Source organism: Limulus polyphemus, unplaced genomic scaffold, assembly GCF_000517525.1.
Source record: "Limulus polyphemus unplaced genomic scaffold, Limulus_polyphemus-2.1.2 Scaffold623, whole genome shotgun sequence".
Taxonomy (NCBI): Eukaryota; Metazoa; Arthropoda; class Merostomata; order Xiphosura; family Limulidae; genus Limulus; species Limulus polyphemus.
Genome location: NW_013666233.1, coordinates 7,159 through 25,270, shown reverse-complemented (window position 1 = coordinate 25,270; position 18,112 = coordinate 7,159). Strand labels below are relative to the sequence as shown.

The 18,112-nt window shown below is 32.9% G+C and overlaps 1 protein-coding gene across 1 annotated transcript in view; it reads right to left on the bottom strand.

Annotated features, from left to right (window-relative positions):
- LOC106459530 (ankyrin-3-like) overlaps positions 1–18,112 on the bottom strand; it is a gene marked incomplete at its 5' end in the record, with an annotated part of 61,275 nt that overhangs the window by 39,790 nt on the left and 3,373 nt on the right. The window contains 8 exons of the mRNA XM_022386036.1: positions 1,281–1,417; positions 1,978–2,076; positions 4,444–4,644; positions 5,050–5,148; positions 11,685–11,801; positions 12,472–12,600; positions 13,228–13,356; positions 16,149–16,247. Of these exons, the coding sequence (XP_022241744.1) occupies positions 1,281–1,417; positions 1,978–2,076; positions 4,444–4,644; positions 5,050–5,148; positions 11,685–11,801; positions 12,472–12,600; positions 13,228–13,356; positions 16,149–16,247 (1,010 nt within the window). The remainder of the gene's footprint in view (positions 1–1,280; positions 1,418–1,977; positions 2,077–4,443; positions 4,645–5,049; positions 5,149–11,684; positions 11,802–12,471; positions 12,601–13,227; positions 13,357–16,148; positions 16,248–18,112) is intronic.

The following is an 18,112-nucleotide window of genomic DNA, read 5'->3' as shown; positions in this document are numbered from 1 at the left end:
ATTTTTTCTTTCTGGTTCTTTTTCCTGGTTCTATTTATCATTGATTTATTAATTTTTATGATAAATTGTTTATTCATATTGGTTTGAAGCCCTGGACAGGTATTTGTTTATTAACAGTGTTGAATTTATTTCTAAGTGGTGATATTGTGAATAAATTGTGTTTCTGTTGTTGATTGTTTGTTTGTTTGTTTTGAATTTCGCGCAAAGCTACACGAGGGCTATCTGCGCTAGCCGTCCCTAATTTAGCAGTGTAAGACTAGAGGGAAGGCAGCTAGTCATCACCACCAACCGCCAACTCTTGGGCTACTCTTTTACCAACGAATAGTAGGATTGACCGTCACATTATAACGCCCCCACGACTGAAAGGGCGAGCATGTTTGGTGTGACGGGGATTCGAACCCGCGACCCTCAGATTGCGAGTCGAGTGCCCTAACCACCTGGCCATGCCGGGCCTTTTGTTGTTGAACACTGATTGTAGTGGCGTGTTCATTTTAGATCGTTACACCTTGATCATGAAAATGGTAGGACTAAGGAACACAAATATAAATTTTGGCAGAGTTTGAGTCATCTTCAGCTATGACAGTTTTACTTTTCTAACAGGGTGGTTGGCCTTTGGAATGGGTTGTCGTGGAGACAGTAAATTTATGTGAGTTTAAGAGAAAGCTTGATAACTATATGAATGATAAGGGTGGATTTTAGGTTTATTTTTTTATTTAATAGTTTTAGTTAAGTTCAGAGATGGGACATCCTAGATGGACCAATAGGTCCCTTATTGTCCCTAAATATTATATTTTATATGGAATCTAGTATCCTGTTATTTTACTTACACGTCTTACTACAAGGAATTAAATATCCTGTTGTTTTACTTCCATGTCTTTATATAGGGAACCAAGTATCCTGTTGTTTTACTCCCATGTCATTATATAGGGAACCAAGTATCCTGTTGTTTTCCTTCCATGTATTTATATAGAGAACCAAGTATCCTGTTGTTTTATTTTATGTCTTTATGTAGGGAACCAAGTATCCTGTTGTTTTATTTTCATGTCTTTATGTAGTGAACCAAGTATCCTGTTGTTTTATTTTCATGTCTTTATGTAGGGAACCAAGTATCCTGTTGTTTTATTTCCATGTCTTTATGCAAATACGATATAAGATTCATGATTTAAAAACTATAATTTCATATTGCATTCTTTCACCTTCATTCAAAGAAAAAGCCAGTCATTAATTAATTAGATTATATAACATTGAATCAGTTGAAGTCTAAATATACTTAATCTGACCGACTACTTGACACTGAGGTAATTTTTATACTTACCGTATTAGCCACAGATACTAGCTGAGGCTGGTGTCTCAGGAATAACTTCACTACTTCAGAGTGGTCATTCTGCGCAGCCAACAAAAGAGGGCTTTGTCCATCCTAAGTAGCAGGCAATATAATGGTATACAAAAAGGTCACAGTCACCTCCTTCTATAAACAACTGATACCGGATTAGCAGTATGTTAGCCTCTTTCATTTCATTGGATAGAGTTCACTCATATGTTTGATGTAAAAGACATAGTCAAACCTTACTCGTACTTTTTTTTTGTTTGTTTTAAGAAATCCTGTTAGTAGCAATGACAGTTTAATTGAACAGCTATTTTCTGTAACATAATAAATGTTTGAATTAATTTTGTAATATGACAAAAATTCGTGTGGCTAAAGTACTAAGAAAGTCGTACCTTGCACAGGATCAATGAATTTTTATCTTCTATATCAGTAATTAAATTAACTTTTAGGCCTAATTTTTTTCACCACCAACAACAATACAACAAAAAAGTATACAGCAAAGTAGTGTTTCAATAACACTTTTTTCCTGCGGGAAAATATTAACAAGTACTTTATATATTTATAGAGGAGCACATCTAATGGCTACATTAAACAAACATTTTGCACATCATTACATAAAACGGAGAAAATAATGAGAGAAATGTGCTTACGTTGTCAATAGAACTAGCATTAGCATTGGCATCTAGTAGAGTGTTGCACACATCTAAGTTTCCACGCTCTGCTGCTAAATGCAAAGCAGTTTGTTTCGTCTGAAAACAAGAAAAAGCCCATACAGGCAAAGGAGGTTGCATTTTTCTCAAACCACTATATTTTTCTTTAAAAATTAACATTACTCTAACCCACTAACCTACAAGTTTCTTAACTGAAATATACAAGTAAGAACATAAAATGTTACGTTCCTCCAAGATTGTAATTGTACGTGGGGGAAATAAAGGATAACGCGAAGAATAAAGCGACGAACTACTATTTAGCTGCCTTAAACTTATTTTATCAGTAGTACATATTGACATGAAACACCTATTTACAAATGCTGTAATTTCTTGACGAGATTAAACCTGAAACATTTATAAATGCTGTGGTTTGTTACCAAGATTAAACAGCACATTTAAGCTTGTGGTGCGTTTTAATTTCCAATGAATATCTATGTCTATAAATGATTAAAAAATCAATGTCTAAGATGTTATTTTTAATGAATCATGTTCTATTTTGAGCAGGTAAAACTAAAATATGTTAATTAAAAACACTTTTGTTGAGTTGTTAAAATAGCCTTCACTAGCGATTTTACTCATTAAAGACTGTTGGTCATTTTGAACAATTCTGACTCCAGTGTGAATCCACTGCTTCATTATGAATACACTGAATCCAGTATTTCAAGGTGAAGAACGCGTGCTGATCGTTATAAATAATCCGGACTGCACTATATATATATATATGAATATATCAAAAAATATTGGACTGATGAGTTCTTAATAACCCTGATTCCACTAGAGATTTACTGAAAAAGGCCAATCGATCGGTCAGTAACACTTATACCACTACGAATTAAGTAAAAGATAATTGTTGAGTAGTTTTCGAATAACTCTGATTCAAACATTTTCTTGACATTCTTAACATGATTGTGGATATGCTTGTCATATACATACTCTAGCCAAACATTTATGTTTGTATGACAAATACTTTAGTTTCTGTAAAGACATACTATGTCTATGAACATTATTAACATTGGGAACTTTTGAAAACTAAGAAGAATGGCTCCCAGTGGCACAGCGGTATGTCTGCGGACTTACAACGCTAGAAACCGGGTTTCGATACCCGTGGTAGGAAGAGCACAGATAGCCCTTTGTGTAGCTTTGTGCTTAACTACAAACAAAAGAAGAATGGAACACTGAAAGACAACTCAAGAATCTAATGAAGTAATTGGAATTGTTGTTGCACTGTCAACTATAAGAGTTTGGTGTCTAGTTCAACGTTTCTCAGACTTTTTAGTAACACGGCCTACCTAAACTTCAAGAAATTTCCAACAGCCCAACGCAGAAATGCTGGGTTCATGCGTGGGACATTAATTTATAGTTAGCACATCTAATGTTAAGCTTTTTCGCGGCCCACCCCAAATTACTTTGCGACCCACCAGTGGGCCGTGGCCCACCGGTTGAGAAATACTGATTTAGTTCACACGACAAAGTGGCAAACATTACTTCGCTTTGACTGGTGTTATATTGCTGTGACTATAGTGTTGGGAAATGAACGATTACAATTAGGACAAATAGCTAGTTTCTTAACATTTAGTAAAATAACATAGAAAATCAAGATAAATTTGTGACTCATAAATACATGTAACTCCCATTATTTTTATTGTATGCCACAGGTGTACAATAACATTTTATCGGTTGCAAATGAGATGCATGCGATTTTGATGGGCTAGAACTGATATGTAGTGAAATGTTAATTGATGCAACTGATACAAACTTATACTCAAGTATAGTAGCCGAATCGTCCCACGTGGTTCAGAGGTAAGTCTTCGGGCTTACAACGCAAAACTCCTGGATCGATGGACAAAGTCCAGATAACCCATTGTTTAATTTTGCGCTAAGAAATCAATGCCAGTAGCTGAACCACTACGAACATGTGCATACCACAGTTTACACATGACACAAATTTATTATATTTGGACATAAAATCTGTAAGTTAAGACACAATAACACATTTTAAGGTGGTTGACAGAGCCTCATTAAAAAAAACAACAGTTTTATTAAAATTGTAAGCGAATTTTTCGTATCATTATTTTATAAAACATTCGAGACTGTTGTAATTAGTTACCAGATTTTCTGGTATCCAGAATACAACACTTATAACCATCAGCTTTCTCATACCTGTTTTCTTAGTGATCCAGATAACTAAAGAATAACAGCAACAAAGACTTCCTGAAGATAATTTTTTTCTACAGAATCTCCTTCATTCTAGATTAAATTCAGTAGTTTGCCTACGTTATAGTGGATTAACGAGATTCCCACTGTCCCTATTTACTATCTAGCGAAACCACAGCCAAAGGAACAGGCTTGGAAAAATCAGCAACAGAAGAGTTTGAACCACTTTTTATTAGGAACAGTCGTACTCACCAAACTAAAAGCATCAACCATAGATCCGTATTTTCTGATCAAGTCTCGAACGATGGCGTTGTGCCCGTTTCTTGCTGCGAGATGTAGAGAAGTGAACCCCTTCTTTGAACGAACGTTCACAAAAGCTTTGTGGTGGATAAGCAAATCGACGATTTCCTGATGACCATTTTCTGCCGCTAGGTGGAGTGCTGCCTTTCCATGCTACAGTGTTTTCCATTTCAAATTACTTGATAGTATAGACTTAGCCACACTAAATTATATACTCATGAAGTCAACAAATTCTGTCTGTACTCTACATGTTTAAAACGTTCAAGTCAAACATGAAAACAAAAAAGTATTTTGCATCGCCCTCTATATTTTAGTTTCGTAACATTAAACTGGAATTTGTCAATAACCTTATTCGCATCCTTTGACTAACACTAACAACGTAATTATGAGGTACACATTCAATGTTTATAACAACTTCTATTGCGAAAGTCATGAATTTTTCTAATAAAGTGGAATTTTAGATCGCCTCCAGATGAACAGCTCAATCACTTTACCATGTAAATGATAAAACCAATGAAAACATTAAAAAGTGTTTTCGAAGAACAGAAACTTACCTACCTCATCAAATACATCCACCCGGGCATTATTTTGGATCAGAAGGTTGACAACATCAAAGTGACCACCATTGCTGGCGTACAACAAAGGTGACCAGCCATTCTTTGTAGAATAAAAAAGCACAAAAAAATAGGTTTACCTTCGTGTCCATAACGTACTGTTACTTCTTTCATTATTTTCTAATTATTCTAAGAGTTGGAGTACTTGTTTCAAGCATTATCTATTTCATAAAATACTTTTGATATATATATATAATATATGGTAGCAATAGTAAAAACATATTCTTCGTTTAAAAAAAAAAAGAGTATTTTTTTATTTCAAAACTTGTAAGGAAAAAAAGGCAGTTTGAAGTATGGGATAAAAATGGCAATACATGCTCTTCCCTCAATATACCGCTTCTATGTGATAATAGTTGACAGAAAAAAAAAGATTATGTGATATATAAAGCTGTTTCTAAAAAAAAAAGAGTAATCCAGAAATTTCATACTAACCACGGAAGAGCCAAAATTGCTTTTAGTCACCTCCAAAACACGCACACATAACACAATGGAAACAATCTATTATTTTAACAATGCTCCACGGAAGGCCCTGAATCGCAAGGTTAAAAAATAATAATAATAGGGCCATCTCGTACGTACGTCATAATAACTCATACGTACGAGATAACTTCATTATTATTTTTTAATTCAACCTTGCGGTTCAGGTCTTCGTAAAATCGCACCAAATGAACCAAAATTTTAATTTTCCGATATGCATTACAAATAATGCATTTTTAAGATCAATTCAACACAATTCACTTCCTTTGCATAGATTGATATTTACATTCCCAATAAAAATATATTGTTTCTAATTTGTTTCTCATTTAAAATACAAAAGCGTTACTATGAAAAAGTATTGTGATTGTGGGGCTGGTATTTGTCGTTTTCCAGCTCCACACCTATAGATCAGTAAGCTTAATAAGCTGCAGAAACGTAAAATTTAGGGTAAAATTCATAGTGAATAATTTAGCAATGCTAATAATACAATTCTTGGGTCACTATGAACAACATTAAATTTATCCTAAGCTCTCCGTACTAATATATACTTATCGTCTATGTGTTAAGCTTTATACATAATATTATTATATTTTAACAACCAATAGACAGATATTAGCGTGCCTTTAGTGAAAACAAATGCGCCAACATCTTTATATCGAGTCTGAGAGTATTTCCACTTTATCCCTAACAAGTAAGTTTTGTCGTTTCTATTTCGGTGATACGAATAAATTGGAGAAACAGTTGGAATGATAACTAACGACATATATAGGGTTGGCTATGTCGTACTCCCCTCCCCTCATAAGGACAATTATACTATAAGCTACACAAAAAACTTTTCTTCGTGATTAAGTTGTATTCATAAGAACACTGAATCAGTCTAACATTACAAATGTTAAAAATGTTCACAAGCGTTATCAATGGATGTGTGACGTAAGTCCTTATAAAAAAAATCGTATAACCTACAAAAGAGTTAGCGTCTTTAGCATTTTTACTACACACACACAAACATGCACATGTATGATTACGCATGTATATACCGTGATGGTTGGATGGTTGGGTTGTTTGTTTCATTTATAAAAGATGTCGTTTTTTTAACAAGTTACATTTTATTTTATTTTATGTTACAGCGGATAGAAAATTAAAATGGTTCATCTGCCTTTTCCCTATCGCGCTCCACACTTTAAGGTCATGGGTGTGTTATAAGAGTGAAGGTCACATCTCACTATTTCAATAGAGTAGCACAAGAGCTTTCGGTAGGTGCTGTTGACTAGATGCCTCCTTGTAATCAGTAAGTTCCAAATTAGGGACGGTTAGCGTAGGTGACCCTTGTGTAGTTTTGCGTAAATATCCGAAGAAATAACAACAAATGTCTAATTTATATTAACAACTTTTCTTCTGTGGTGTTTATAATTTTATACAAAGGTCTTTGAAAATCTACTTTAAAATCTTTTTTTTAATATTATCAAATGTATAATGTTTTGTAGCGTTACAATGGAATTTGTAAATAAAATGATTTGACCTAAAATAATCTTTAAAAATAATAAACAACTAAAACGATGTTATTTTTTCAATCCCATTTTACCTGTTTATAGTTTTAATTGTTTAATATGTGGAATACCTCCATTATTTGTTAAATATAATCTGTTTCAAAGAATCAAATACACTATCGTTCTCTATTCTATTGAGCAACAAGTTTCAGCCCTTGGCTTCTACAGATGAGGAACTATTGGAGGGAAGAAAAACAAAAGGGTCAGAGAAGGATGTGAATGATAAGGAGATTATAGTTATAGATGATTCCTTGACAAGGCATGTGGATAGAAAAGTCTGTGGGGTAAATAGGGAGAAATGAATTAGTTTATGCTACACAGGGGCACAGTTGGAGGATATAACTGACAGAGCAGGAGATATGATAAAGGGGGCTAGCAGAGATACAGTTTTTGTGGTGTATGTAGGGGCTAATGATGTAGGGAAAGGTAGATCAGAGGAGCTAATTAATAAGTACAAGGGGTGGATAAGGGCATTTAAAGAAAAAGGCCATAACTTAATTTTGTCATGGATACTGCCCAGAATTAACTGTGAGGATGAAGTTATAAGTAGGTCACTAGCGCTAAATTACAAGTTACAGGTCTTCGTAAAATCGCACCAATTGTGGTTAGTATGTAATGATGAGCAGATTGGCTGGTTGGACTTGAAGGATCAGTTCATTGGAAGAAGTGAGTTTTTTGGAATGGATGGTTTACATTTAAATTGGATAGGGCTGTCTTGTTTGCTAAGTCTATTAACTCAGCTGTAAGAAAAGTTTAAACTGGGACTAGACAGTTGCGAGAGCCAGGAAAAACTAAATGCAAAAACAGTAACAGGCAAAAAAGTTTAGCATAGGAAACGAGTGTAGAAGTAGTTACAAGGATAGACTTAATTTTTACTATTGTAATGCTAGAAGTATAAGAAATAAAATAGATGACTTTAGAGTACTGGTAGAAATGGGGGATTTTGATATAATAGGAATAACTGAAACATGATTAAATGTAGATGATTTTGATGACAGAAATTTTATTGAAATAAAGGATTACAGACTATTTAAGACAGATAGAGAACTAAAGAGAGGGGAGGAGTGGCTTTATATGTAATATGTGAGTTACATCCTGTTGAAGTTGGGGATATCAAAGATAATAGCAAGGAAATTGAATCCATATGGGTTTCTATTAGTGAATGTAAAAGGAAAAGACTTGTAGTGGAAATTTGTTAAAAACCGCTAGATAATAATGATGAAATTAGTCAAAAACTTTACAGTGAGAGTAAGATTTCAGCTGTTAATGAGGTTATAATTTCAAGCATATAGATTGGGAAATTCTAGAGTCAAACCATGAAGGAGAAAGGGTTTTGGAAACAGTACAAGATGGATTTCTTCACCAATTAGTCAAGGAATCTACTAGAAACAATGCTATCTCTATTAGGTTTGATGTTCTGTTGCATATGGAGATAAGGAATAATGATATTTTGGTTATAAATTTCAAAAAGCAAATTTTGAAGGGATGCGACAAGAAATATCAGTTGTGAATTGGGTATTTGGAGACACTGATCAGATTTGGAAAATGTTAAAAGATAAATTTTTAAATATTCAAGGTAAACATATTCCTTATAAAAATAATAGGGTAGCTGCAAGTAAAAATCCAGGTTGGCTCATAAAGAGTTTAAGAGATAAAATAAAAAAAAACCATCATAAATTTAAGAAATTGAAATTGTCTGGTATGACAGGAGATTTAGAAGATTATAGAAGATCAAGAAAGTTGGTGAAACGGGAAATTAGGACATCAAAAAGAATGTATGACAAAAGGTTGGCTGAAAATGTAAAAATTAACAGTAAGCATTTCTTTAAATACATTAAGGGTAAACAAAATGTTAGGGTGGGGGTATTACCCTTGACGAATGATAAAGGAAGGCTAGTATCTGATGATTATGAGATGGCTGGGTTATTAAATTTAGCTTTTTCTTCGGTTTTTACTAACGAAGATTTAAGCATAATTCCACATCTTGGACATTCGATAAATGTAAATGAGATCAAACAAGATGACTGCATTAATTCTGAGCTGGTGAAGAAAATATTGGGAAGTTTAAAAAACGATAAGTCTCCTGGGCTAGATAATATTTCCCCAGGGGTTTTGAAGGAGGCTAAAGATTAGATATGTGAGCCACTTACTACTATTTTTGTCAGCCCTTGAATTGTGGGCAGATTCCAGAGGATTGGAAGTTAGTTAATGTAACTCCTCTTTTCAGGGGAGGTGATAAAAATTGTCCCAATAATTATAGACCCACTAGTCTTACTTCAATTGTGGGGAAAAGTTTGGAAAGTCTGTTAAAAGATACTTTGCAAAGTCATTTAACAAAGTTTATAACTTTATTGGATAGTCAACATGGTTTCACTAAGGGGAAAATCTTGCCTTACGAATCTTTTGACATTCTTTGAAAAGGTTACTGCTTATTTAGATGAGGGTAAGGGTGGCGATTTGACATATCTGGATTTTCAGAAAGCCTTTAACAAGGTAACACATAATAGGCTTGTAAAAACATTATCTCTATAGGTGTAGGAAATAAGTAATTCGATAGAAGATTGGCTGGATGGAAGAAAGCAGAAGGTTGTTATAAATGGAGTTCAATCAAACTGGATTAATGTCACAAGTGGGGTTCCTCAGGACTCAGTCTTAGGACCTTTGCTCTTTTTGATTACACTAAGGACATAGATAAAGAAATGGTCAATAAATTACTTAAATTTGCAGATGATGTTAAGGTCTTGGGTGTTGCTAGCTGTGAAGAGGATGCTGGTGATTTACAAAAGGATTTAGATCATTTAGTGAGTTTGGCAAATAAATGGCAGATGGGTTTTAATTATGATAAAAACAAGATAATGCATGTGGGTTATCATAATTTGAATTATAAGTATAATTTGAATGGGAATAACCTTAACAATGTTATGTAGGAAAGGGATTTTGGTGACATAAGTCGATTAGTCTCTAAGGCTACCCAAGCAGTGTGCTGTTGCTAGTGGTAGGGCAAAAAGGATTTTAGGTTGTATCTACAGAAATGTTGAATACAAGTCTAAGGAGGTGATACTTTCATTGTATAGGTCACTGGTTAGATCAAATTTGGAATACTGACTTCACTCTTGGGCTTCTTGCCTTAGGAAAAACATTGAATTGTTAGAAAGGGTTCAGAGAAAGGTTACTAGAATGGTGCCTGGAATGGAGGAGTTGTATACGAGGAGAGGTTGAAATCTCTGAAACTGAAGAGTTGGGGGGATTTGATTGGGGTGTTTAAGATTGTAAAGGGAATTGATAGTGTTGATGCATCATCTTTTTTCATAGTTAACAGTGAGAATAGTAGGACTAGGGACACAAATATAAATCTTGGCAACGTAGGAGTCATCTTCAGTTGAGACAGTTTCATTTTTCTAAAAGTGTGGTTGGCCTTTGGAATAGGTTACCTTCAGATGTTGTAGAGGCAATAAATTTAAGTGAGTTTAAGAACAAGCTTGATAAGTATATGAATGATAAGGGCTGGCTTTAAGATTTTTTTAATTATTTCAATTTAGTTTAGAGGATGGAACAGCTGAGATGAACCAATAAGTCCCATGCTGTCCCAAAACATTATGTTATATTAATAGTTTTCCCTTTATTCAGTAAAATAGTTTTTGATATGCTTTAGTAACTAACAATTATTAACAGAAAAACTGGAAAAGAGATGAACAAAGTATTATGAATATAAAATAAATCTTAGCTGTTTTTTTGAAAGGATGTACCTCCCCAAATTTGTAATTCCGTATTTGTCGCTGTGGGCGCTAATGTATTTATTTGCGCAAGCGTGGTCCCAATTTGTTATTTTCGTCCATTAGTATCTTATGATTTCGAGCGCTGATATTCCAAAATTTAAACGGATTATCTGTTAATTCGATGAACAACAAATGGAAAACGTACAATAAGATCACAATAGATTGTATTATATTCACCTCTGGGTTTCCTTCTCGATATAAACAATGAAGTTTATGAAGTAGGAAATAAAACCATTGGAACCTATACTGTTGATTCAAAAAATGGATGTAAAACCAATTAACATAAAAGCGTATGTCAACTTTAAGCCAAACAATAAAACTTCACTACCAATATTAGTACATACTGCCATGAATTGTTGATGTTCTCTTGGTAGTGGTATATTTGTAATACTTGGTATTTTATTGTTGAGAAATTAACGTTCAATGAATTTCAATTTTCTGACAGTACATGATACGAAAATCCTTTGAATATTACTTGACTGTTTCTGCTTTTATTAATATTTATAGTCGTGACAAAATGTAAATCAACTTCACGAATTTCGAATATTTTGATTCAAATATTGTAAGAAGTCTAGAAGATTAAACAAAAGGACAGTAAAAGGTAATATCATACAATGTTTTCCACTAATTACATGGAGATAATATATCTTATCTGGGGCTTCAAAAGAAAATATAATTCAGCGATCACATGTACCGGAATGCTTTTACGTGATAAACAATTTTCTCGGTTATATTAATAATTTATCTTTGTATAAAATGTACACACATTTGATTCTCACCTTAGATTTTCTGTTCGAAAGTGCTTGCAGATCAGAAGGTTCCAGTGACTCTAAGATTACGCGCATGCTCTCTACGTTGCCAGCTCTGCTGCAGTAATGTAAGGGCGTTTCTTTCCACTTCGAAATGAAATAATGTCATGATTAGAGTTAATAGAAATAAGATGAAAAATATAATTCACCTGTCATAAAACTATGATTATGTATGTGTAAACAAATATATAGTTCTTTATGCAAATAGAAAGGAAGAGAAAGACAGTTGGTCATGCCCGGTACTCTATTTTTCATAGGCAAGTAATCCAACCTATTATAATAAAATTGTTGAAAGGAAGAGAAAGACAGTTGGTCATGCCCGGTACTCTATTTTTCACAGGCAAGTAATCCAACCTATTATAATAAAATTGTTATTTAGCATACAAAAAGGCATTTTTGGTTAAATACATATCCACAAAATAAAAACAAGCATCTTAAACAAAAATGTCCGCTTTCTTATTCTTATTTTTTTAAATCTCAGACTTAAAAATCAAAACAGAAAAACTAATAAAACTTTTTAAAATATTGTCCTAGTCTTAATATATTACTAACAGTTTTCACTGCAAAACTGACCTCAGTATAAATCTCTGCCTTTGTATGTATCATTTGAAGCCATTTTCCGAAGTCACTTTTTGTATCCCAAACAATTCCAGTATAAAATTAATATGGAAAAGTAACAAAAGTTTGACAAAGAAAAAAAAATCGAGGATTGCTTTCAAATAAAGTTTTAAAATCCAGCAGATCCCAAACTATTCACCTCAGTTGTTTCCATGGTAACATTTCCTCCATTTTGTAGAAGTATTTTAACAATATCTCGTGATTCACCGACGTAATGATGTTGGTTTGGTGTAAGAGCGGCAGCGTAGTGCAGTGCTGTTTCTCCTTTCTAAAATTGTTGCACCAGAGTTTAAACAAAGTAATAATATAGTTTTTTCAAATAACAAGAACATAAGCTTAAACACACGGGTGGAAGAGTTAGTCGTTATTTATAGTTTTCAACGAAATATATATTGTATTTTATTCCTTTTAATTTTAAAACATTTTCTGTCGGAATTTATTTCTTATAAAACACACTATGAATAGGAATACTAGAAATAAACGACCTTACACACAACGTTTCGCTTTACAGATTCTTCAGGAGCGTTCACTAAAACACAAACCGAAAATTTTGGTGTTATAAGGTCGTTTATTTCTAGTATTAATATGTCTTCTATACACCAATATGCACCACAGAAATTAAACTATAAAGAGGAAGTTTTCTATTTGTATGTAGTTTCACTGATAGTAAAAGTTTCCAATTTCTACCACTTTATTAATTTCTCTTCATTATTGCTGACTTCCCAAAATAACTATAAATAAATCAGCGGTTAACGTACAGGATTAGAGTTTGTATTGTTTAAAGCTCAGTTATTAACGATATAGTAAAGTTTTTTTTAATATTTAAAGTTATTTCTGTTGAAATATTTCTGTTCAAGACGATTATGGCACATTAACTCAGAAGTGGGTTTTTTACCTGGTTTTGTTGGTTCACTGAGAAGAGACCTTGCTGACCTGAAAATGTACTGGCCCAGTACGTCAGGAGACACTTGACCACTTGAAAACGGCAATTTTTCACACCAATATGTAATGCAGTTTCGCCGAACTAATATGAATACAAAGTAAATTTATTTACATTTTCTATTCAAGTTGCCATGCACGCATGAGCTGATACTATGTCAATGTAAAAAAATATATAAAATGATGAATTTGTAGCATAAAACCTATATCATGACCACCTAAGGTCTGCAGTCTCGAGCAATGTAAGTCTCTATTAGCTCACCAGGTGGATTTCACTGAAGACAAATATTCATTAAGATTTGAGTTACAGTTTGAAATCATCTGATTTGATCTGAATGTCCAATATCTTTTTTTTTTTAATATCAACACGCGTTCTGAATTTTGAAGAGTGTTTTTTGCTAAATTAACAAATTTCACGGTTATTTATTAGTTTATATTTCTCCTTTTATATTTGTTGAAACGTAAAGGCTTGCCCAAATTAGACTAACTTATTTGTTGAAAGAATTAAGTATTACCACCAGATGCATTTTTCGGGCATGGAATCGAATGTATATATATATTGCTCGGTTATTGTATATATATATATTTCTCTTTTATGTAAAATATACTTGGAGGTAAGATTCATATTTTCTTTCTTCTAATATTAGTATTTATTGACTCAGACATCTTAGACTAACAGAGACAAATTATCTGTTTCTGGTCCAAATCGGTTGTACCCCCTCCTCTCCCACTTTCCACCACAAGAACCGTATGAACCTTGCTTTAAACTTACAACAAATAAACCAATTCAAGTAAATTTGAGCAGTCTAATATTGTACAACCTTTAACGAATAAACTAATTTAAAAAAACACGGAGTTAGAAACAAAATAAATTTGTATGTTTTCATTCACCTTTAACAAAAATATAAAAATAAAACATCATGAATGAATGAATGAATGTAGAATGGTCACTCTTTTCCTTACTTGAATAGAAATTAATAGTATAACACACAATTTTTGCCAGGATTTTCATAAATTTTGAAAAAAGTGACTCGAGTCCAGTAGAAATGTCTGCTATAATGAAAAACAGTGCAATATATAAGATTGCTAAAAGCATAATGTTGTAACGCTTCTAGTTACCCAGTCTCTCATTCCGCGGCGCCATTATTGTCTTTCGAAATGTTGGTCGAACCTAATTGTCACTCAAATATTTTCTCGTTAAATAGGGAAGGAAATGTATGGTTTTTCAGATTAAACTATATCAAAACATACTACTTTAGAACATTGCAAGTTCTACTGGGAAATTCAGTCAGTTATTTAACCGGTTATTGAGAATTCCTGAGCTTGTTCGATCAAAATTTTATGAAGACTAGGGATCCTTAAAAGAAAAGTTTGTTTGTTTGTTTTGAATTTCGCGCAAAGCTACACGAGGGCTATCTGCGCTAGCCGTCCCTAATTTAGCAGTGTAAGTCTAGAGGGAAGGCAGCTAGTCATCACCACCCACCGCCAACTCTTTTGCCAACGAATAGTGGGATTGACCGTCACATTATAACGCCCCCACGGCTGAAAGGGCGAGCATGTTTGGTGGGACGGGGATTCGAACCCGCGACTCTCAGATTGCGAGTCGAGTGCCCTAACCACCTGGCCATGCCGGGCAAAAGAAAAGTAAATAAGACTTTTCGCATTAACAAAGGTGGCAACAATAAATTAACAAACACACAAGGCTGGTTTGTGAAAACATTCTGATGTTCTAATACTTAACATTTAATATTTTACTTATTTTCAAAGAAAATCAACGAGTGCACGTAAAGTAATGTACCTCAGTCAGAAAATTTATATCATGCAAGCTTGTTGTTTAATTAGAAATTGTAATTGTAAGACATCTGTTTATTTATACGCTACTATATTACACTTACGTTATATTACTTATGTGAAACCCTGTTACACGCATAATAGCGCTGTTTTTTGTTGGTTTTTTTTTTGTTCTTTTTGAAATTATGCAACTTTGCGAAAAATTTCTTTCAGAAGATATTTAGTAAGCTAGAAATGACTTAGAATAAAAAGAGTTAATCTTCTGACGTCAGAGAATGTCAACGTTTATAACGTTATAAATGATACAATTCACGCAACATCAGTAATTGCTTGATTTACATTCAGGAATTCCATTGAGACTTTCTCATGCATTTTTTTCAAATTGAGAAATGAAACTTTTGCTACGTATTTTCAGTTCTAAAAATACGTTCGACATGCTTCATAAGCGCTAACTGACAGACACATACCGAAAAATCTACAGATGGAAGTCATATCTCAAACGTTCTTAAATGTAAATTTTGAATCTACTGAACGCTTTGGTTACATGTGGAATAACATATGTATCTATCTATGGGTAAGCCTAAAGAACATTTGAAAAGGAATCGAATTATGATTACAATATTTGCACATTTTTCTTGTGGGTACGTTCTAACATTGACAAATATCACATTTATTACAATGTTTTAGTTTAGAGCAAGATTAGAATTGAACATCCAGAAAAGTTAGTTTTTCGAGTATTCTAAGATATTTATGAAATACATACTTTCCGATGACTTCGTTCGCACGTTTTTACAAGAAATGCTTTGCAAGTGGATCTGTTTGTATGAGTAGAATTCGTCAAACATAGAAAGTACCGAACATAGAAAATAATAAAATATTTAAAACAGCGACTCAGTAATAGCCAATGACTTAAGCAAAAAAAAACATTTCCACATAAAGCTTTAAATATATTTATATAAACTATAGATAAAAATAAGAATCAGTTCTAGGAAAAAGTTCTTTATAAGCAAAATGTCACGAGCTTTCTCAGTTGTTTGAATGTTAGAACTGCTTGAATGATGTATTACTATGTTTTTCAAAATATACCTCTGTTTGGGATTGAATTTGGGCACCATCTTCAAGTAAAAGTTCGACAGTTCGAAGATTTCCATGTCGTACCGCCAGGTGTAACGGTGTTTCGTTACCCTATGCACGATAAAATATTGATGAGCTACAATATCAATAGAATACTCCATTCACGTAGTTGGATTCAAAGTGACACACGACACCACCCTCAGATATCTAAAATGTTCAACTTATAAGTTCAAATCTGTACAAATTGGTATCATATTTATCAACATTATGGAAAGTATTTCACATCTTTAACCTGTTCTTTCTGAGTAGGCCAAACAAAACTTGTTACTTTAGTTAAATTGAAAATATATACGGCGTTCCACAAGTTGAAGGCAGCGTACACTTTACAGGATATAAATATGTGTAAGTTGGGCATTATTGTTCCATTAAACAATATCCACAACAGAAAAGGACAACTTCGGTATCTATAAACAATGGAATAGGCGGAAAGAACTGAACCCTAATAATGTATTATTGTGTGGACGCCTTTTAGAAACTAGTGAAGCATGATATAATGAATTATATTTGTCATAAGACATTATGTTAAGCCTATGTTTTTTAACACTACATCCTGATCTAGGATTTGTTTCTGAATGATCATGAAAATAAATAAAAGTATGTTTTTAGAACAAAGCCACATTGGACTATCTGTTGTATCCCACGGGGAACTGAACCCCGGATTTTAGTGTTGTAAGTCAGTCAACTTACCGCTGTCCCACCAAGCGACAATAAATAAAAGAAATTCACGAATAAGCATTTTATTTCTTCGTTAGTTCATGATGTTATGAATATTTTACTTCATCGGTGTTATTTTAACGCAAAGGTTAATAATGGGTTATCTGCACTCTGTCCATCGCAAGGAACTGTACCCTAGATTTCTGACCCACCGAGGGACATTTTAGTTAGTGTTCCTTTAAAATGTTTGAATTTAAGATCTATGAGTTCAAATTATTTTGAACATTCTTGCGTGAAAGCGATCGTTTTTATAGATCACAAAAATAACAAAACGTAACATTAACTTCTAGAGAATGCAAGATTTTAACTAGAATTAAGTAAAACACAGAATTCATAAAGTTGCAAAAATATACAATTATGTAATAACGTGATATTTATAAGGTCATAAATTATGAAATGATGTCAAAACGTTGTATGTATAGGTTCGTAAGATATATATAGAAATATAATAATCGTATGGTTGTATAATATGAAACTATGAATGAATAAAAACAATATAAATTAGGATAATATTTGATACGATAGGACATACATACAACCGTAAATGTAGATTGTTTTTATAAACATTGTACACTCACAAGGTCCTAAATTTTGAAATTATGCTAAACCGTAATATGTATAATGTAATCAAGTTTGAGTTTTTGAAATGCACATACTTCATAAAACTTCAGAAATATGAATTAAGTATAAAAGTGCTATTAAAAAAATCCCCATTACATGAAACTAGACATAATTGTAGTACTGAATTAATTAAAAAACTTTTGTGTATATCATGATGTTAGACAAACACGTCGGTTCAAGTAGTCTTGATAGAAATAAAACCCCTTAAAACCAGAGAGCTTTCGATCGGTGGACCTTTCTTCTTCAGGGGCAAACTGGGCTTCATGAAGAAACATGATATGTGGAATCTATTATTGTGCATATCAAAAAAGTAATCCTATATAATTAGATATGTATATATATATATATACACACACACACCTACATGTAAGAAAGTAATCCTATATAATTATATGTATATACACACATACATGTAAGAAAGTAATCCTATATAATTAACATGTATGTGTGTGTATATATACATATCTAATTATATAGGATTACTTTCTTACATGTATGTGTGTATATACATATAATTATATAGGATTACTTTCTTACATGTATGTGTGTATATACATATAATTATATAGGATTACTTTCTT